The sequence below is a fragment of the Coturnix japonica genome, chromosome Z, assembly GCF_054131305.1.
Source record: "Coturnix japonica strain WE chromosome Z, WE-NBRP24, whole genome shotgun sequence".
Lineage (NCBI taxonomy): Eukaryota > Metazoa > Chordata > Aves > Galliformes > Phasianidae > Coturnix > Coturnix japonica.
The window spans coordinates 73,936,158-73,959,273 of NC_140702.1; the positions used below are offsets into that span (position 1 = coordinate 73,936,158).

At 44.6% G+C, this 23,116-nt stretch overlaps 1 protein-coding gene across 12 annotated transcripts in view; it reads right to left on the bottom strand.

Annotated features, from left to right (window-relative positions):
• NEDD4L (NEDD4 like E3 ubiquitin protein ligase) overlaps nucleotides 1-23,116 on the bottom strand; it is a 115,349-nt gene that overhangs the window by 33,626 nt on the left and 58,607 nt on the right. For 8 of the 12 annotated variants that reach the window (XM_015848164.3, XM_085529327.1, XM_015848163.3 and 5 more), the window contains one exon: nucleotides 1,555-1,605. In XM_015848164.3, the coding sequence (XP_015703650.1) occupies nucleotides 1,555-1,605 (51 nt within the window). Of the gene's footprint in view, nucleotides 1-1,554; nucleotides 1,606-19,451; nucleotides 22,327-23,116 lie in introns of those variants that run through there. The other 4 variants (XM_015848161.3, XM_015887235.3, XM_015887234.3 and 1 more) reach the window with 1 other exon arrangement.

Here is a 23,116-nt window from a genome sequence, read left to right on the forward strand (position 1 = left end):
GAAACAGAAATCTAGAGAAGATTCCACAGCGTTACCCTGTTACCCAAGTTACCCTGGGTGGGTGGGTGGTTAGTACAGATCTGCACAAGAGGTCCACTAGATGTCACTGCAAATACCAGCAATGGGCTGAACCCAGTTGCAGCATGGAAATGCATGCAGTTGAGTGAGATCTGGAAGATCCCACAAAGCAAATCTCTGACAACTTTCTGCTGCCACCCAACAGCACTGTCAGAGGAGGGTGCATCCACTTGAAGCAGTCTTTTTTATGCACATTAGAAAACTATTAAATGAAACACTGCTCATTTCTGAAATTGGAAGCATGACCCTTGCAATACTGAAGAAGTAAGCACATGCTACAATAAAGACCACCATTTACACAGAATTCTCTTAAAATGAGCAGAGTTAGCAGCATGTTGCTCCCATCTGCCACCAATTACAGGAAATGATAGCATATCTGCAGAGCCCTTACAAGCCCCATCTTTACAAATAGGAATTCTACTTGTGTGCAATTCCTTTACTTAACTTTTGCAGACACAGGATATTCTATCTCCCAGGTATTATTCATGAAAAGCTTTACTGTCTGTGGTACTTCAAAGTCAATAAACAGTAAATTAAGGAATAATTCCATCTCACTATCACAGATTTTACATCAAATGCCATACAGCTTCGCTTTTCACAGAACAAACTCATCCTGCAAGGCACTTCCTGCATTAAGCTTCCACTTAATCTTTCTGAGACAGACTTCCCATTTTCTCAGAGATAGATAGCAGCTTTTAATCAAATCAACTGCACTGTAACATGCATGATTATGAAGCATTGCTTTTTAGTACTCTCATCCGTATTCAATGTACATTAAGTAAAAGGCGTGTACTTTAATCAAATTTTGCTGAGAAAGGTTGGGTGATGTCAGAGAGAACCAGGATTCTGCCAAACTTATCTACAGCTAAGAGAAAATATTTGCTAGTGAATATATCACAATCCCTCCTATTAATGTACTGGAAGGGTGAGTGAGTGAAACATTGATTAAAATATAAAGACACAAAGTATGTTTCCCTGAGTATCAAATTAGTTCAGACCTTTAGAAGCACAGTGTAAGCCACTGTTACTGAGTTTGAGTAAATGCGTATGGGCAGGCAGGAAAGCACTCTGTGCAGAGTGTAATTGTAAAACCTCTTGTAATTATGGTTCTGAGATACATATTACAAGTATTACCAATAGAAATTTATGGGAAGAAAGCACCTTCTGGACCTAAAGAAGTTATCTGCAAACGTGCAGAGAAGGGATTTCGTAGAGGAAGGACATTCACTTTCTAGTGAGCCTCAATGGAAAGAAGTGGGGTGTACTACCTATAAGCTTTCCTCACCTTAGCACAATTGAATTTATTCTGCCATGAAGCAAGGTAGCTCAGCTAGGAAGTTTTAATTTAGTAAAGACAGAAGTCTAAAGATGATTTGAAAGAGTAAGTGTAGCATTCCACTGTTTTAAATATGAGTTAGAGGGATGCTCGCTCACGTTCTAGCTAAGTCCATGGAGAGAGACAAAAGCATTTCTTACCGGAAGGTGGCTAAGAGGAACATCCACCTGGCCCAGGAAGTCGTCTCTAGTCTGTCAAATAGAAGAAAAAGCAGAAAATAATCAGTTTTACCCATGAGGTCCTCTTTACACCAAAGAAGTAACAAATGATGAGCACCAATCCAGCCACAATGAAGCAGGAATAAATACAGTTCTGTACATTTCAACAGAATGCTATGACACTTCAAAATGGATTTTCAGTCCACAGTGTGTGCGTTGAGTGCTGATGAAACCCCAGTGCTTCCTCAATGACCTATGCATAATTCAAAATACAAAATGATAATACACTCTGTGCACGAACTATAGGCTCAATGCACATTTAAAAAGCAATGCGACATACCAATTCAGCATGTGTCCATGTTGAAGCATTGCAGTGTTTGAGGCACGGACTCAGATGTGAACGATCCAAATTGCTTATTACAAGTTCTCACATCCCTTATATACCTTCACAGGTTTTTGTTTTCTAACTTTCCCAACCACCTTTACATGTCAGCAAAGCATCTACAAACACTTTTCAACTGTCCATGCAGGCACATATCCAATCTGAGCTGTGAGACCCATCTTCTCCTTCTAGAGGTGTTCTTGGTTCTCATGCTGTTTATCTTGCTCCACAGTTGCTGCTCTGAACAACTTCTCTTGTATTCCCACAAAGCAGGGTTACTTTTTTTTACCTTTACTTTAAGGAGAACCTCACATTCACAAGTAATGGGGAAGGGACATTCAAACATTCATGCAGGGCTTCTCAGAGCACTTCTAGCAATGTGTTTGCAGGGACAGAAGAAAAGGAACAGAGCGTATTAGCAGAGGTGGACAAAGAGGGTAACTTCCAGAGGGAGAACACGTGCTGTTGCCACTCAATAAATCCTAGAAAGAAACACGAGCCAACAGTTTTCTCACCGAACAGTGAGACCTGATCAATACGTTCAGTGACAGTGGGTGTCACCCTTCTAGCAGAACACATCTGCATCCTGACCGCACTGCCATATCTGCACAAGCTTTGTGCCTTCTGAATGCTGCTCAGGCATTACCTTTCTCACTGAGGGACACCTCAGAACTGTCACAACACTGAATACCTCTTATAATCAGCAGTGCCCAGTGCAATGCACACATGCATAAGTAAAAAACATTTCCCTTTGAAACTAGTTTATCTCAAAGGCAGAATTAAGCCTTGCCTTTGCTACCTTAAGCTCACCCCCATTTTCATACCTCATCTAAAAACTTCTAGCATCTCAGTCTAAATTTGACTGCTGAATATGACATTTCCAAAGGAATGAAATTGTGGCAACGGTAAGCCATACAGTAATTAAATAGCATACGCGCATTTGCTTTGCCAATCACCGTGCTGGATTTATATTTGGTATTCATTAATCTTCTAAGATATTGATTTTCAAAATAAAGCATCTTGCATTAATCAAAAATCAACTGTCTGTCAGGGAAGACAAATTCTGGCAGATCCTGATAATGACACCAGATATCAGCCCCTCTGAATTCCAAAGAACCTGCGTTTATTTATATCCACACTATGCACAGGATTCCAGGAAGCGCATGCTGCTGCTCTGAAGCCAAGTTTACATATTCCTCATAGCAGAGCATTAAGTTTAATATTAAAATCCATATTTTATATGATAACATAATAAGAATGCTGTTTCTATTACAAAGATAGCATAGCTCTCTGATCCCCAGAGACAGATATGTGGCTGTGCAATATGCTCATACAGCAATGCAAAAAAGAGCACCTGTACCAAGGAGCCCGTCTTTTCCAAACTTAAATAAAAACAGCAAGCAGGCTTTTAATTATGGGATTGTGATTACCAATTCACTCATTAACTGCTGGAAAAACCTAGTAGCATGCATTGCTTGTAGAGAATCAACACGCTTCTCACTTAATGCTGGCAAACACCAACCCCCTTCAACGGGATTGCTCCAGTATCAACTACTCAGAAACAACCCACACCTATTTCTGCATCTGTTTATGCAGCCTTTTGTCCAAGAAAAGCAAATCTCACATGCACCAAAACTTCCAGGCTGGTTACTGCCCCGCACTCTATGCAAGTGGTGCCAAGGCTTCAGCTCCTCCCCCTGTCCTGCAAGACAAGGGCTGGGGGCAAGGGGAGCTGAGTGGGGACAGAAGCATGACAGCTGACCTAAGCTGGCCAAAAGGATATTCCATACCAGTTGATACCATGAGAAAGAACTACAAAAGTGAGAGGAGCTGGCTGGGGGTGGGCTGCTGCTGAGGGATGGCAGGGCATCAGCCAGTACATGGGGAGCAACTGCATTATGCATCATTTGTTTTGTAATATAGGTACACTAGGGCGGCTCCAAAAGTAACGCCTCCTTTGTTACGGTGCTGCTCCACCATGTCAGAGGCCAGTGTTGGTGGTAGGACAGTAGAGGATGAACCTTCCCAACAACATTCCCTTGTATCCCCTTACAACAGAAGGAAGCAGAGGGACAGACTGACAAAATGGTGAGACTTCCTGAAAGCTTTATTTTCATTTGGCACTCCATACTGCAAGCCAACAATATTCGCTGCTGTCCCTTCTCGTTTGGAATTAATGGAGGACCAAAGACCTGCTTTAGACTAATGATGCCTGAAAGTTACAGAAAAGCTCATGATGACTGGAGATAGCAAATTGGTTTTATTGTTTAAAAGCCACGTTTACTTTATTTGGTTTCAAAGAGAATGTAAAATCTCATTACTCCAGATTCTGCCCTATTTTCCCCCAGTTGTCTCATAATAAAAAGCAATTGCTTCTGTTCTTTGGTGGAGGCAGAAATACACCCCCTATTTGGAAACCTGAATCTGTCCAACAGTCCCCCTTAGTTATGCAACCATCTTGTAGAAAAGTAATACTAATGCAAAAGTCCTTTCTCTTTGGTGTGTTCAAAGACAGTTGGCATATTGGGCATTCTGTACACTGCATTTTCTTGCGAGCTGCTCCGATTACATCAATACAGTCATCAAATCCCAAGCGCAGACACAGATCTCACATGTCTAGCCAATAATAGTGGGAAAAAGGACGCTTCACCTTGTTAATGCTGATGATCACTTAATGATCACCAAATACAAACACTATGGACTGAGAGACGTGTCCAAACACACCCTGAGCTCCAGTAGCTCAGGGTTGTGCCCACTGCCCTGGGAGTGTGTTAAGTGGAATTGTTTATAGACACCTGAGGAGGTACAGCAAGGAGGCAGGAACCAGAGCTGAAGGGCATGGTGGAAAGGCCAGTAGATTAAAACCTCATCTTTTGTTGCTTAGTTTCCCATCTTCCTACAGGCTGAACACCAGGAGCTGCTGGTATTGGGGATCCAAATGACCCCACAGCACAGTGCCATGCAGCCACACAGGAGAAGGGTGCAATTATTGTTACAGGACAACTGCAACACCAGCTGCAGAGCATGATCAGCAAGCCAGGATGTAGCTTCTCAAGGTGCAGGAGTGCACGCAGCTCTGGGGAGATGCAACCATGCTTTTTGCTGATGTGTTGTAGAAGTCAGAAGATGACAATGCAGCTTAAGATAAGAGAAACCAGCAAAATAACTCCACCTGGCAAAGAAAAACTTGAGAATGCAAAGGGACAATTACCACCACCGAGCAAATTCATTTACCAAATCATTATAAACCAAAGTGCAAAACTGAGCAAGAATTAAATTTATGAACGTGTTACTTTGGCACCACATTTGCGATATGATACAGCATCACTGCTCAGTGCCAGATAAGCCACTCCCAGGCTTTAAGGGTGCTCTCACACAGCACTAAATCTGCATGGCACAGAGTGGTTACGCATATCAAAAAGGCAGCCCAAGAGCAGAAAATACCCATCAACTTCAAGTTGCATTGTTGAAGCCTTAAGTCCATGCTTTTTACATACTGAAGTAACTCGTGTGTTATTTCTGGGACATCACGTAGCATTCAATTTATTTGATTAAAAATTATGATAAATAATGATTTCTGAAACTGTTTGAACTTATGATTTTAAAAAGGTCGTGTTTTTAATCCCAAATTCTGGCAAAACAGATGGACGCTCAGAAATGTGTTGCTCTTAAAAGCGTAACCAACAGAGAGCAGCAGTTGCAGCAGCTCCAACTGACTGCTTTCAGATTTGGAAAGGCATCGCACTGTAAGATGTTTTTCTCATTAGTAAAGCTGCCCTCGTAGGGAGGTGCTCCAGCAGCAGAGCAGAGACACCCCGCTTCCAGCCCCTGCGCATGCCCATACATTATTCATGCCTTCTGCAGATATGACCGATCAAAAATTAAAGATGTTTCAATCGTTCTTCCTACAAAGCAAAATGTTTTAGACAAAGTATTTCACGTTGCAGAATGGCTCTGCTGTTGAGTGCATTATTTACTTATCACAAATGGCCCTATTGAATATGAATCTCCATGAAAGTTTGAGGCAGAGCCAGAACTCGGTACCGAGTGGTGGCATGGAGATGGTCCAGAGTCTGTGTCCCCCTGCAAGGCACACAAACACAGAACACATCCTGGCAGCAATGGGTTTTCCTACTGCAAATCAAAGCGAAGGTATAACAAAACACCACACCTTCAGTTCGCTTCCTAAACACTTACCTTGTTACTCATTTGTGCAGCAATAAAAGAACATTTACTATTCCTCCGATGGCCTACACAGAAGCTTCATAAGAGAACAGCCACTGCAGGTACTTCCATTTTAGTTTCCATCTTTACTTTCTCACTGCAAATTCAGCCCTGTTGTGGTGACAAATTAATCTGAATGATGCCTTTAAACTGTAGATTTGGTCTTCCAGGAGGAGTTATTGGGGAGCAGTGCCTTGGAACACCAGGTAAAACTGGCACATTAATGAGTGCCAGTAGGTTTGTATGCAATATTCTGCACGCACTAATGACACCCCTCAGAATACTGCTGCACATCCAAATGAGCCTGTTCTCATTCAGCCATATCTATCACATTAAGACTTCATTACTGAAGCCCTCCAGCACCGTTTCCATCCATTAAGGGCAGTTAAAGACAAGTCACTGAACAGTGGTGGTTATTGAATACACTTGTGCAGGCCTCCTCGTGGCTACATCTTATCTTGGACAAGATAAGAGCGCTAACACGCAGGCAGAGGCCCTTCTCTGTGCTGCACATCAAAGCACTCCAAGCTGCTGTTTCAGAGAGCAGGCAGCAATGCTGCAGAGCAGTTGCAGCTGAGTGAGAGAAGTCAGTTTCCCAGTAAGCACAGACAAGAGTGACAACCAGTTCCTTACAGAAATGGATTAAGTACATAAGAATAAATGATTTAAATTCTAAAATATTTGTATTCTGCTGCTACTGCTGATTTAAACCCACTCAGAAGCACTGGGCACTTATGCCAAAATTCGATGCATTCCTGAAACGTGAGCAACATCCCCAAAAAGCTGCGGACAATGGCAGGGTGAAGGCAGCGAGTAGATTTATTCCCCTAATTACAACAACACAGCTTCTCTGCTCGGTCCCGGCTGTATTTGAACGTGGGCACACTGGAGCTCTGTCCCAGCGTGGTTCTCAGCACCCAAGAGCCTACAGCATGCATCAGGTGTGAGAGGGCTTTGATCAGGAAGAGGATGGGTGTGGAAGGACAGGTGGACAGCCTACCAGAAATGGAATGCCCTGGAACAGTTCTGTTCCACGAAATGAGATGGGAGAAATGAAAGAGAAAACAACAGAGAACACTCAAATGTACTGCAGGAGAGGGTTCTGCTCGCCCTGCTAGGCTGCCTCAGATCTCACAGATCACTCTCCATACGCAATCTTAACTTTCTGCTTTTGAAAGCTGAGTGTTTGGGATATAAAATAAAATACAGTTATGAAATTGACACAGAACTGTGACTTTTTGCAGTGGGTGTCAGGAGCAGTTGTTAGCAGTGCTATTGTATCAGACCTTAACAGGACCAAGCAGTACTGAGTGTGAAGAACACAAGAATCTTCCATTTGGAGGATGACTTAAAATGGCGAGATCAGAGCTACTGGATGGTGTCACTCCCACTACATCTATGAGCATCTGCTGGAAAACAGCTGCTCCTCATTAGAAGGATTTATGGCTTTTGTTAAGTAACAGACATACATGCATAAATATGCCAGAAACAGGCGCACAGACACCTCCAAGACAGGAACAACCAAACCATGGGGAAGGTGTCCCAGCTGCCTACTGCTGTGCTATCCATCCAGCAGCTCTACTTACTGAGTGACCCAATTCTTTCTGCCCTCTATGGTGCACGTTTGTGGTCCTCTTGAAATTAAGTGTGCATTGGCAATGGAGCAAGAAGTGGAGGCAAAAGCATTTTTTACACTGTGCGTGTGTAAGACTGCACAGGATTCACTGGGGAATCACTGCCACATGTCTAACAGAGAACACTTTGTTCAAATTCTATACTCCCGTATACTAAAACGTATTGAATCTAGAAAACAACCATACTCAAAGAAGAAAGATTTTAGATGGAAAGCTAACCTTGGTAAATCAGAGAGCAACATCCAGCTGGGCAGACAGCAGAGGCCCAAAGTTTTGCATGTGCTCGAACCCTTTTTGCAGCACCTCCTGTCTGCACAGACCAACGCATGTCCCATGGCCAGAGAAGCTTCCAAGCATAGAAAATAGCATAGTTCTATAGGAAACTGGTGGAAAAAGGATGCACGAACTGGCTGTGTCCTAGCAAGCATGCTTTCTCTTTTCAGACTCACTTGCTGTGCAGGAGAGCACAGGTAACACTGAGAAACAAGCAGCTCACAGAACTACAGTGAGTGGATTGCTAAAAGAGAGCACACCTGTTAATGATGGGAGTGGATGAGGTGTGCTTGGGACACTGCAGTGGGGTAGAACATTCAGTAGATTAAAAAGAGAAAAATGAGCTGACACGTTGCTTCTTAGTATTGCCTTGTACTGCAGACACTCTGAACTGTGCAAAAGACCCAGACCTTCTGCCACTGCTTCTTCTCCTACCAGCACTTCCCTTTAACTCACCTACTTATCCTTCCAGCCATGCCCAACCACCAGCTGGAGCTCCTCTACCACTAAGCCCAATTGCCAAGGGGACAGAGGAAAAGAAAACATGGAAGCATCAGGAAGCAGAGCAGTGAGAAAGCAGCAGCCCAATGAATGCAAGCAAGCTGGCGTTTAGTCAGGCAAAGCTGTCCAAAGCCACTCAGTAAGTTCCTTTAACAGCCTGATCTGAGCAGCACTTGTGTTCAAGAAGGCATGCACTTGGCAATATCTAAAGTAATACTTGTGCTTTAATGGTTTTCCTAATGTTTAGAAAAAATGCAGCGAACAAATACCTTCTAAGAATGCTAAATGCCACCTATACTTGGCATAGAAGCACCTTGTATCTGCGATTTGTTAGGGGACTGAGCAGAAGCTGCCATTCTCTGTCCAGAGAGAAGCTGAAGGAATGCCTGTGCTGAGGCACAGAAACGCTGATTAATGGACAGTTAACGTGGGTTGGCTTCATCAGTTCTTTAAAGAAATGAGCAATTCACAAAGACAAATGTTCAACCACCTCTCCTCCTGCCAAAACAAAGAACCTCAAGAAAATATGACCAGCTAAAACTCAGAGGTTAGAAATAACACCTTTGTTAGTATCGGAAAGGAGAGCCAAGGTTCCATTTGACATGTTGGTTTCTCGTGTTTTCAGTTCTGAAATACATGCCCATGCCTGTGGATCCTGCGAGACCTTGGGCAGGAGCCACTTCCCCACCGGGGCTGTGCTGTGCAGAGAGCAGTGCCCTGGTTTGGAACCGTGGTTTACAACTCCTCAGAAGTGACCTTTAGGGGAGCTGACATAAACCAAATCTGTGTTATTTCCCTGGCTCATGTGTTATGTCAGGAGATCCGAAACACACTATTTTTAACTACTTCATTTGTTGAACCATTTTCTTCTCTCACTTCCTTCTGGTAGAATACAGGAAGTTATGAAAATTCAACTTAGAATACTGACAGTCCCAGTTAATTAATTCCTTTACCCCTATCCCCTCCAAAAAAAAAAAAAAAAAAAAGAAAGAAAGAAAGAAAAAAAGACAGTTAAAAGTTTGTGTTGCTCAGTTCAGAACAGCTTTCCTAAAGTCTTTGTGGGAGAAAATTGCATACTTAGATGGCAGACAAACAGCGTGCGAGTAGTGATACAGTTTCTCAGAGTGAACAAAAAAGACCACAGGCAAAAGGTATTTTTCTAATCAGATACTGATGGCTTTGTACCCTGCATGGAAAGTGGATGCATATGTGGTTCCTTTGGATTATAACAAAAAAAAAAAAAGAACAGCGTGAGGGCTGGTGACTGCACAGACATTTGCTACAGATGTTTGTTCTGTAATGCTGCTTCCCACAGAACTCAGGAACGTTGCAAAAGGCAGTAAGGGCTCTCCCCAGATCCAGGCTCTCAGAAGCACAACAGAAGGAGGAGAACATCACATCAGCTCCGTGGCGAATGGCACTGGCACTGCACATTGAGGGCTCCGCATTCCTCTCTCCCTCCTCCTCCTTCTGCATCTGCTTTGGCACTTGCACAGCAAACCCAACTGCAGAATCACAGGATTGCTTGGGTTGGAAGGGAGCTCAAGGATCACAAATCTCCAACCCCCTGACACAGGCAGGGCCACCAACCTCCACACTGAATACCAGCCCAGGCTGCCCATCCAACCTGGTCTTCAACACCTCCAGGGATGGACGGGGCATCCACAGCCTCTCTGGGCACCTCACCACTCTCACTGTGAAGAACATCCCCCTGACATATAACCTAAACCTTCCCTCCCTCAACTTAAAACCGTTTCCCCTTGTCCTGATGTTATCTACCCTTTCAAAGAGTTGACTCCCCTCCTGTTTATAGGCCTCCCTTTAGGTACTGAAAGGATGCAATGAGGTCACCCCGCAGCCTTCTTTTCTCCAGGCTCAACAAGCCCAGCTACATCAGCTGGTTTTCATAGGGGAGGTGCTGCAGCCCTCTAATAATCTTTGCGGCCCTCCCCCAGACCCTCGATGGGATGCCCAGCCACTAAACCTCAGTGCTGCAGGGCAGGAGGGCACAGATGTGGGGCTGCTGCCTGGAGCAGCACTACACATCACTGTTAATGTTCTGCCCACTGGCCTTCAGGTTCCCAAGCACCGTTCATTGGCTCTTTAGCAAGAGTATGGGGGCTGGGTGTGATGGTCTGCTGACCAAAACAGGTGTAAATAAGTGTGAAACAGCATTTCAAGCTGTTTGTGGAGCACTGGCCACAGGGCAGCTCTCAGAGAGCTGCATGCAGTGCAAACCCTGCTCACAGATCTGGGATGCCTATACAGGAAGCCCTGTTCTTCTACACTAAAGTGCATACCCCAGTTAAACTGCCTTCTTGATTTCCATGTGCCTTCTGCTGTGATAGAGGAACCATATGAGGTATGACCATACAGCTTTCCCTGCCATAATACAAAATAAGAAATGTATTAAGTGAATATTGAAATAACGCCTGTGTTTTAATATCTGGATAAATTAAGGGCAATGTTGAAGTTCAAAAGATACTTGCTCCTACTGTGCCATCAACACTCACCAATATAGAGGGAAACTGAAATATCTTACTTTTTTTGTAAGGCTTGCAAATCTTTCTCAAGTCTATGCAGAAAGAAGCAACAAGTTCTGCATAAAAACCGTTCTCCACCCCATTTGTTTTTATTTCTCTTTTTCAGGAAAGTAAAAATAAGAATCCTGGCCTAATGCACTGCTAGTTCTCTGAAACAGAACCACAGCAAGGCTTCCTGGTGGGTGGCAACAGCAAGGCACTGTGCACATGGAGCTCTTCCTTTCAGTTCTCCATTAGCAATAGAGTGAGCTTGATGTGCTTTCACTTGGACACGCTCTCCTTAATGCAGCTGGGGAATATTAAAAAATGGTGACATCAGACAAAACAGCATCAGTTTCCCACATCCAAGTGGCCACCATAAATAAGGCTTCTCAATACTCAGTTACCTACAAAGAACAAAAAATTGTATTTCCCTCAAGTAGATAAGCATTCCAATACAGAGTATTGAAACTGGGCAACAGGCTTAAAGCAACTCCACAAATGTACTGACTTCTGAAAACCCCTTTTGTTTTGGCTGCAAGCACCAAATAGTAGCTGCTATTTTGCACTTTATAATGCATGTACTACCTCCAGCTTTCAGAAATTGCTAGTATACAGCCTCACTTCAAAGGAACAGCTCTTTGAAACTGATGCAATTTATTTCATTGTTAATTTTTTTACACCCAGAATTCAACTCACAAAAGCATATCCTGGACCCAGATTAAATCCAAAATGAGAACCAATGTTTTAAACTCCACTTTCATTAGAATTCCAAACATTGCTAATATTCACTTGCTCTTTTTCAGTGCTGTACACTGAGAGATGAAAGCTGTAGCAAAGTCGGTGCCAACTTCCATTTGCTGAAACCCAGAATCTAAATATTCATCTTGCAGTGCCTGTCTTTGAGGCTCCCTAAGGATCATTCATTGTGGTTTATCAAGCGTGCTTGTGAAGGGACCCATGCTCTGCAATGGGGAACAGTGGCACTGCATCCCCCTGTTGCTGACCACAGACTGCATTTGGGCAAAAACTCCTAAATTCCCATTTATACACACTACATATACTATACATATACACACTACATATACTATACACATGGAGAAATCCATTCATCATACTTAAAATTTGCAAATTACAAACTGCTTACCTGACAAAAAACAACTTCTGTAGGACACTAACACAGACCCATGAGGCCAGAAATTCACCACATGCAGCTTATTTGCTGCTCCTAAGAGGAGCAAAGAAACACCTTCTATTAAAATCTCCTTTGCTTAGAAACCCAAGCATAGCAACAAGTGGTGTCTGATCAGGAACGTTACATGGATGCGGCACTAACGCAACTAACTCATGCCTGAGGACATCTCTGTGCTGAACTTTACCTCTTCCGTAAGATGACCAACTTGTTAAAAGGTCACAGTGTGCCTTGTGAAGCTTCTGAACTGGAAAAGAAATGCTGGTGATCTGCATTAAGGAGGCAACCAAGAGCTGCCAGCAGTGCTTTTGGGCATGAGCATATTCATGCTTTCTGTTTTTTTATTAGCTTAAAAATGCAGAGAAAACAGCAAAAAATGCAGATCTTGCAACTCACACAAACAAAAAGATGTCCTGCACTGCATTCAAAACACATACTACAGCCTACTTAATTCTGAAAAGCTGCTCAAGAATAAACACACCACTATATAACTGCAAGCTGCATCCCCAAACATACTGCAATTACTCCCAGCGAGTATCGCTCACTTGTGTTTATAATAATTCAGCATGCTGGCAAGCTGTCTCTAATAAGGCTTCTAAAAATAATGAAGTGCTGGTAACACAGGCGCTTCACAACCCCACTTCCTGATCCTCAGACAGAGCCACGTGGAGGGGGTTCTGCTCCAGCAACAGAGTTCTGCTCCATTTATACTGAATCTGAAACGAATAAGTGCCTTCTGAAGTGGGTGTAATTCTTGGCTTTGACGAAGCTTTCAATTTTATTTAGAAGCAAGAAAATATTTAAAATATCTGATTTAATATAACCTCTTCAGATAACATTGCTGTGAATAAATCATAGAATCACAGAATGGCCTGGGTTGAAAAGGACAACAATGCTTATCTCATTTCAACCCCCTGCTGTGTGCAGGGTCACCAACCAGCAGCCCAGGCTGCCCAGAGCCACATCCAGCCTGGCCTTTAATGCCTGCAGGGACGGGGCATCCACAGCCTCCTTGGGCAACCTGTTCCAGAGCCTCAACACCCTCTGAATGAAAATCTTATGTGGATATGTGTGCTTTGCTCATAGGGCATGAAGCAGAAATAAATTAGTAACAGCTCAAAGCATAAAATTCTTCGGATAAAAGCAATCAAGAACTGTTGTAAAGACCAACATTGCACACAAGACTCTTTGTGGAGAACAGCTGTTGGTTGAATGCATCCAGGCTGGATGTGGCTTGGCGCAGCCTGGTCTGGGGGCTGGCAACCCTGCACATAGCAGGGGGTTGACACCAGATGATCATTATGGTCCTTTTCAACCCAGGTCATCCTATAATGCAAATATCTGAAATAGAGATATTTGACAAATATCTCTAATGTAATAAAACCATTTGAAATACATGCCACAGTGTGTTGTTTCCAGTGACCTGCTAAACACTAAAACTGATGCTGACAACGCAGGCTGCTGTTCCCTTGCCTGTTTGTCACAATCACAGATACTGCTCTTTGCGACTGCAAACTCTTTCTCAGCAATAGGGTTAAGAATACCAGCACAAGCCCTGCTGATCTCCTTCCTGGAGCACTGTACACATCGGTCCTGCTGTGCTGCATGCTGAAGGTCAGCACACTTCACACCTGAGAGCAACACTGCTTTGGGAATGGCAACACCAAGGTCTTCAGCCTCAGGATTTGCTTTTCCCACCCTCCCTGGGCAGTGCAGCACTCCGCTGGGTGCACGCAGCAGCAGAGGATTAGAGGAGAGGGAAGGTGAATTTTTTTCCTTTGTGTTTATTCATTCTTTTTGGCAACAAAAAGCTGCACAGTCACACTGCTGGTTTTATTAGCCTCATTTTTCTTTTTTTCCTTTTGCACAAAACAGTAACTAATGCAATCCTCTTAAATTAAAAAGGAAAAAACAACAAACCGAAGCAAACAGATAAAAGCACCAGATTTTAGATGGTGTAAATTACAAAAGTCACAAAACGCGTGACTTCAATTTGATCTCTTTTCTCAAGCAGCTGAACAGTGCAAAAAGCAGTAAACACCATATCTGTTTTATTACGGGTGGTTTTCTGTGCCCAGTGCCCTGGCTGGCACCTCCAGCATTATGGCTGTGTCAGCATTTCCATTGTAAATTGTGGGCCTTATAAACTCAGCTTTACAGAGATCACTGCATAATGGAACTCAGCATACAACTTTCCATGTAAGAGCAAGTACTTAATTACTGCTATGAAACCAAAGGTGGTGTTATTTCCAGCTCTTTTCTTCAAGAATTTTTTATTTTCCCCCAGTTACTTTACAGAAAAATACCAAAAGATACAGCCTGCAGCAAGAAAACCAGCAAAGTTAATGAAATCCAGAACTATTTCCCATGGAACTCTGGGGATGGGTAAAGACAACGTGGCCAATTCCTGACTGTATTGTGTATCTACAGGACTACAGTAGACAGACAAAATAGATATCCTAAATGGGCAAGGTGCTTGCAGCAGATTTTCCACAGCTCAATTGGATATCACAGAACCTGTGACCACTGAGGAATAACATCCTCACCCCCACCTGCAGCTGCCATCAGTGTCCCCATCTGCACAGCACAGGGGCACTGCAGCCATCTGCACTCTTGGTGCAACAAGTCCAGGGCAGAGCTTCACAGCACCGTTCATCTGAGCTGGTGTAACCATCTAGCTAAGGGCAGGCAGCATCACTTCTATTCTAGAAATGCACATTAGAGTGCAGACAGCAGTCCCTGAAGGAAGTTTCCAGACCTGGACAAGTGCAGTATGAAGGATGGAATCGCTGTGTGCAGCACCAGAAGGCAGAGCTGTAACACCATCCATCCACCACCGCCTGTGTCCAGTGAGTTGTGCTGGTCCAGGTGTCCATGAAGGGATTCAGACAACAGTATTTATTTCTTACACAGCTTTCGCCTTTCTGTGTCAGAAAAAGCTCTAATTCCTCACTATGCAACTGGTACAACAAAGGACAGCAGGTAAGCAGTTAACAATATGACTTTTCTTGGTGCCTGCCATATCAAACCATGTGGCATTCAGTAGCTGCTGCATGGGGCAGGCAGCCCAGAGATGCACAGCAGGCACAGGTCAGAGCTCCCCACATCTCATGAGCTGCTGACACTGGGTGTGAGCAGAGCAGCAGAAGAGCTGTGGTAGCTGATGTTCTTAGGGACATACGAACCTCAGGTCCCCAGCAGTTATCAGCCTGGGGCTAGTTAAGGATGATGAACCTTACGCTGCACAATGAAAACTGTGTCAAGTGCAACGCTAAAAGGAAAACTGGGATTTCCCTCCTCCAGGGACTGGGTTAGCGCTGGATCCTGAAACAGAACCTCCTGAACAGTTCCCTGAATGAGGGAGGGGGTGGGAGGCAGAAATATTTTCATTTTATTTTATTTTTAAATACCCCCACCAGTTTTTCTTGTGAGGACCAGCAAAACATAACCCATTTACTACCCCAACAGGATCTCAGTAAAGAGACTTTCCAGACGTTACCACAGTTTACACAAAAACATGGAAGGATTTGTTTAATTGAAACAAATAGATCAGTTTACATATGAAAGAAAAACAAATACAGCCCAGAAGTGACTTTCATCCTAACCCAAACGCCTCATGGTTTGCAAATTCCAAGGTAAAATACTGAGACTGACTACAGAATTAGTACTCAAGGCAAATAAAGCACAATGATTGTCTTCATTAACTATTATTGTTATGACTGTATTATATACTGCAACCTTCTGTTCCAGTGTGTAGAATAAAGATTGCATTTCACGTGTCTGGTTTTTGGTCAAGCAAAAACATCCAAGACTTCCACATCATAGATTACAAGTATGTGGAGCACTGCGTGGTGACAGCTTCTGACCAAAAAATAGGGAATAATAAATACAGGGTCATAAAAAGTTAATTGGCATTCTTCCTGTTCCCCCTTTACTCAACAATAGATGATATTGGACATCACAATCACATCTCCTTTCTGACAAACTGCTGTCAACACATGCCACTGATGGCTCAGATATTTCTACTTTGATGGGAAATCCATACACATTTCTGTAAGTTCTAATAGACGTGATATTAATTTGAAGTCCAACTGTGGCAGAAATGTTATTGTACGTCTTCACTGCTAGAAAGAAACTGCAAGAGCTGAGCTCTTTAGGCATCCACTTCTATTCCTACACAGAGCAGAAGTTTGCCTTTACTACAGACTCAATTTAGCATGATAGGTTATAGAAGTAACACAGCTGAACACCAGCGCATAGTCCCTGCTTCGATCAGTGGGTTCATGGACATGCATCCCCTTAGGTCACATCAGAGATGAATAACCCCCAGTGTGACTGGTCAGAGAGATCAAACTCACAATGCTTCTGCTGGGATAGAGCAGAGGATGGTACTGACGTGTCAGAGCAGCAGCAGCATCTGACTGTGGGTTGCTACCTTCCTTTGAAAAATTTTGCCATCTTGGAATTATCTTCCAGTTCATGGAAGCACTAAAACAATAAGTTAGTAGCAGTGATTCCCCACTGATACTCCAGGCATCATCAAGCTGTGAAAGGTGTACGACATGTACGACAAAGGGCAGAACAGTGCAGGAAGCGATGCTAATGGCTTGTGGAGAGCACTCTGCACTCACAACAAAGCTTATCCCAACATTACTTTTAAGGAAGGAAGATACGTGCCGACTTGTAAAATGTGGGCTGGCAGAGCCAGGAGTTGCCTGTGCTGTCTGCCAGCTGAACATAGCTCAGCACTACCACAACATCAAGCACTTTCCATTTCTTCAGTCACAACAAAGATGCCTTTGTCCGGTCCCAAACAGCCATCCAAGACAGAGATATGCACTCACAGATCCTAAGCTACAGACAATGCGTTTGCTCTGTGCAACTGGATATATGCACACAGCATGTAAAATATCACAGCAGTCAAAGGAGTTTTGCAAGCATGCTTCCATAAGAAAGACAATCACAACTGGGCACAAGTGTGTCTCTTAATGTTCTCTAACAGCTCATAATGAAATGTATCCTGCTTGCCCCAAACCACTGCAAACAGCAGACACTGAATGGCCATAACCACTCAGGAGCAGCAGAACTGCTGATGCATGCTGAGCGTTTCACTGCAGATAAATACGGCAGCAGCAGCTGCTGCCTGCAGCCCCAGGCCCAGGATCCACCACGTACACACAAAGCCATTTAAGTGCAGGGGTCCCATGTGGTACCCTCACAGCTCTGAAGCACAGCAGTGTAACAGGGCTGCAGGGACAGCCCTCCGCAGTGGCACACACCAAAGGACGGTTTATATACTGATAAACCACACCAGGCTTTCAGCAGGACACCCTCTGTGCCCCCACTTCCACAGGACCTGCCAACCAGCCACCCCTACCCATGCCACGGCTGGGCTTGTTAGAAATACAAGAAACATCACAAGATTTACACTGAAATTAATTTTATTTGATTTGATTTTTTTGCACTGAGGAACGCACTTTCTCTCAGTGAGTGCCTCTGCAACTGCCATGCTTCAGGGATGGCCAAATTGATTTCACGTAGTAACTAAAACCAAGAGCCTGAAGGAACAAATTGCTTAATTCTCTTCTGGAAACAGTGAAGCACATCTTTGGTATGTGAGTCATTACCAGAGAAGTGACTTTGGGGTCTGTCACCTTTCAAAGCAGGAGGACTGCTGCAGGGGCACAGGGTGAAGCCATGGGCACAGCTCCACCAGCTGCTCCAACTGCCAGTGCTTCTACTGGGGCTGCCTGACTGCACTGACTGATACAGCCAGCTATGGTGGTCCTCCAGGAACCATAGTTCACAGGTACCCAGTGATCAGCAGGAAAACCACACAAACATTTTTAGTGTGAGATAAAACACAGTGGAACGCAATGTACTGCACCAGTGAGATTCAAACGAAGGAGAAAAATCAAGGAAGATTCTTCACTCCAGACTTTGCTGCTGAAATGTTCTAGGCTAGCAGGAAAGAGACCATGCATTACTTACTGAGCTGCTTAGCTGACAGAAAGTGAAGTGAAACCGTACTTCTTTGTTTAGGGATCTTTTTCAGTGTGTATTTTTATTAACACTTGGCTGTGATTTGTGATTTTCTATGCATAATAACGACTGAAGGGCTCAAAAGAAGGCTACACCAGAATAGCTTGGAGATGCCAGCTTCTCAACAAGAAAGCTGCAGAGTCATCATACGGCCTTGCTGCAGTGAGCAGCTGTCTCTCCGTACTGCATTTCACTGAACAAAAGCGCAGCAGAATGAGAACACAGGCAGCGAAGACCCAAATCTCTCCGAGTGAATCTGTTTTCACAGCTGGAGACAGAGCACTTGCTATTCTATATACAGCATCACTGAGCTCAGGGACTCAAGTGGGCAGTGTTAAATTGCACAGTAAAGCAGTTTAAGCAAATGACTAATCTAAACCCTTCCCTTTCATTCCTGCTTTGGTCTTTCAAAAATGGCTTAAAAACATGAAACTTCAGACTTCATTCGTTATAACAGGACCAGAAGATGAATCCTGGCACCTGAAAGTAAAACCAACGCAAACAGAACTGACAGCACAGTTTCCCAAGTTGTTTGATCAGGACTTGTGGCACACAAAAAAACAGGACAAACCCTTAGCTTAGAGAAGGCCAAAAGCGAGTGAAAAAATACACCCTAACGCCTCCTTTTTCCCCCTAACTTTTTGTTACCTTACCTGCTAGGCCGTTACCTTCATTAGACTTACCATGAGATTTCTACCACCTTAGCTCCTATTGCATTACGATGCACATTTTTAAAGCCACAGGGGTACAAACATGCACATTATCCTTAGGCTTTATCAAAGCATTTGTTTTCAGGCTACGAAGTGCACAAAGAATTCCTTAATCCTTAATTAAACATGATCCCTTAATTTGCCATTTGGTTGTTCTGATTTTAAAAGAATCTTATGTACAACATGTGACGTTAGGATCTCAAAATATTACACCGCACATAACCACAGCCGAGGACAAAGCTAAAGCAGATCTGAAACAGAGATCACTAGTGGCTGGTTCCAGAGAAACAGCGAATGTTCTAGCACTAACAAGGGAGCCGTCCAGTTGCCTCAGGTTTAAAAGCCTTTGCACGGCGATTCTGTACAGTGTTAGCAGAGCACACTCAGCATCGTACTCACCGCGGTGCTGGCTGCTGCAGGACCAGGGGTGCCACGACATTCTGTACCAACCACTGGACTTTGCTCCTCGGGATTACGGGTGACAAGGATTCTGAAGTGCTGCTGTCTCGTGTTTTGATCTGGTCTGATTTTAAACAGGCATCCCTTCCCTTGAGGAATTTTCTCTACTGAATTGCTTCTGGATATTTCTGACCCGCTCCTGCTGTTTCCATGCAGTTCTGAAGTCAGTCCCTCACCTGCAGGGCGGATTTCCTCTGGCCGTGGTTGCACAGGGTAGGAAGCGCTCCTCCCCAGCTGTATGCGTGGGTACCTGACCAATCTATCCCCTTTTGTCCCAGTAAAGCCAAAGTTATACTCGCCACCTTTACCACTTGCCTGCGGCTGCTGTAACTGGAGAACAAAGAACTTTTTCCCTGCATTTGCTGACATGTCTGGCACATGCTGCAGAGACCAGCGCCGGGGCTCGGGGGTGGGAGCATTATTTTGAGCCTCGGAACCATAGGGCAACAGAGTAACCTGAGGCACATCGGCACTTGAAGCACGATGCTGAATCCTCACGCCGCTGAAGTTCAAACCTGAAGGTGTTTCCTTTGCTTCGTTCTCATGGGCGGTGGACAGAGCATCGTCGCCCTGGTTATTAGGAGGAATAGTACGGAATATCCTACGGTTACAGCGAAGAGTGCCATTCATCTGCTGCCCCAACTCCTCTGTCTGCCTGGGTGGAGAATCATCAGGAGCCACCTCTGGGCTACTCCGAGAGGATGAATGGTTTTCAACGGGAGACACGTAATGCTCCCTAACATCCGAGGCCTTGCTCAGGGGTGTCTCCTTGGGGGTCTCCGGGGTCGCGCACTCATCTGCAGCCTTGCGCTGGAGAGAGATCTGCATGGAGGAGCTCCTGGTGGGACGTGCGCTGATGCTGTTCAGCAGCTGGGGAATAAACATGGAGGTGCTCCTTTTCAAGGAGCCCACTTCTTGGAAATCGCTGCCACCGCTGTAATCTGCTCCGTGTCGGGAGAAAGCGTGAGGGCTGCTTCTTCTCGGCAAAGTGTGGAATGCCATGAAAATCTCATCTTCTCTCTCCCGGTCGAGGATCTCGGATTCGGGGGCTGTGTTGCTTCGCCCAGAGCCAAAATGAAACCGCAGCCGATGGGCCATGGTTTTACAGAGAGAAGAAAAGGAGAGGGAGAACGGCAACAATTCAGGCGCTGCCAGAAGTTAAAAACCAAAGACATAAACTCCAAGAAAAAGTGTCCCATCTGCCAAACTGTTAGCACTGCAGCACTGATAGCGACAGATAGCAGAAATAGCCCAAGTGGCAAGCAGCATTCCAGGCATGATTGGGTAAGAGCAATCAGCACTCCTACACACAGTGACATGGGGTAGGATGGTGGCGGTCACGTGGCCCGGTTCCCCCTCTCCAATCTAAGCCAGTGGGGGTTCTGTTGTTTTTTTTTAATGCCAGCGAGAGCCTGAAACAGCACCTTCCCAGCTGCTCCTTTTCCATCAGGGCGCAGCTGACCGAGGCAGCGAGCACACTCGGCGCCGCTATAAATCTAACTCATCTCGTACCCGCACGGCGCGTTCGCACAGGGCGCACGGAAAGTTAACGACAACACAAACGGTTCGGTGTTAGGGCTGTAAGTCAACGCCACATGCAAATAAGGAACAATATTTCAAGCTTAACTTTTTGGTGTGTGTTACAGCACGAGGCTATCATGGCAGAACGTGAGTAAATATAGCACCGTTACGCTTTCAATTTTAACTGTGCTCATAGCACGGTTAAGTAACAAGCTCCTTGCCTTTAAAAAGCCACAACTTTCACGTTGTCCCTAGGAGCGCAATGCAGCCCAAGTGAGCCCACACAGCCACTTTTAATCAGTAAAAATTACAGCAAACAAAGCAGCCCTATGCACAGCAAAGATTTCTCACTCAGTAGAAACAGGAGAAATGCGCAAAATGACAGGAGGCAAAGCTCCTTTTCCAGTGTTACCGGGCAGTAACGACGAGTGAAAACCAGAGACGGGTGTCGCATTGCCGTTTGGTACCGATTTGTCTTAAACAGCGCACAGAAACTCTGCCCTTTACTGGCCAGCCTCCAGTGGGAAAGTTAGCAATTCTACCATGGGCGTGATCGCAGGCACGGAATACAGTTACACTCTGAGAGCCAAGAGACCTCAGAAGCAGAACAGACCAGCAGGATACATCCAACTGCAGAACAAACACCCTGAATATGCTCCACTGCAATGCAGGAAATTGGTGACTGGGGGATCCTCGCAGCCAAAGGGCGCCCGCCATCGCAACGGTTCGCACATGCTGGGGAAGCACCCGGTTAGCTAAAAGCACATCTACAAGAAGAGACAGCGTAGGATCAGCTCAATGCACAGACATCTGTTCCTTAGGAGAACACTGAGAAGTGCTGTCAACAAACTATCGGTGGCAGGTCAGTGCTCTGTCTAGACGTTTAAACCTCTGTTTCCATGCGGCTTGCTTTCAAAAGACATAAAGTGACCAATCAAAGACAAATGGAAGCTTCAAACCTTGCAACTGCCAGCAGACAGCACAATCCCCTATTGTTTTAAGTGGACCAGGAGCCAACAAGAAGAAAAACATGAATAGCTTCTACACAGCCACAATGCTGTGGAACTGTCTTGTGCAAGCACAAGTGTTGATTTTATCTTATTTTTCAGGTACACCATTTTCCATAGTCTCTTTTTTATCTGAAGATGAAGACACACCATGTATTCTCTGCTCTTATGGGGGGAGAGAAAGGAAAGGATATGCTGCAGACAGAAAGCACTGAGATAATTTAGGAATGTGAAGAAAATAAAGTATTTTGGGGGTAAAAGACATGTAAGAGTTGACAACAAGTATTTCACATGGAAGCTAAAATGATCTACTTAGTGCCTCATTCTGTAAATACAACGTGATGGAAATGTGCCACTATGAACCCATGTACTTGTTCTCCTTGGCCAATGGTTCAGAACGCTTTCTGAAAGGAAAGCAGCAGCTCCTCATCCCCAGGTTACAGCCTGCAGAAGTGGGATCACACGAAGAACCAACAAAAAATGGTTCAACAACACAGTAACACTGATACTGTCAGTATACGGCCAGTGCCACAGAAAGGAAACCCCAACATCTTATAAAATATATCAGAAAAGGGTATACTGAACCTTCCAGTTCTCAGCTGTCAGCGCACAGTCAAGCTGTGTTTTTTTTCCTGTCACCTCTTTACTGGCACACATGGACATCCCCGTGCATGCCACTGCCCTCTGCAGGCAGAACGAAATCTCTTCCACGCGCTTCTGCTCCATCCTCCACCTCAACACAAACACCCCCACCACCCTTCCAGCTGCATGCATGGCATACAGGTACCACAGCATCATAGAACGGCTTAGGTTGGAGAGGATTTTGAAGATCATCTAGATCATCAACACCCCGCCACTGCTATGGGCTGGTTGCTTGCCACCCTGTCAGGCTGACCAGGGCTCTATACAGCCTGGTGTTGAGCACCTCCAGGATATTTTCTGTGATCAGTATTTCCATACTGTGTATTTTTGTTTGGAAAAAAAATGTCCTCACAACACCGGTCAAATAAGGCAAGCAGGTTCATCAGACACTGTACTGCTCCAAAGCAAGAAATATAGGGCCTCATCTCATGAGCA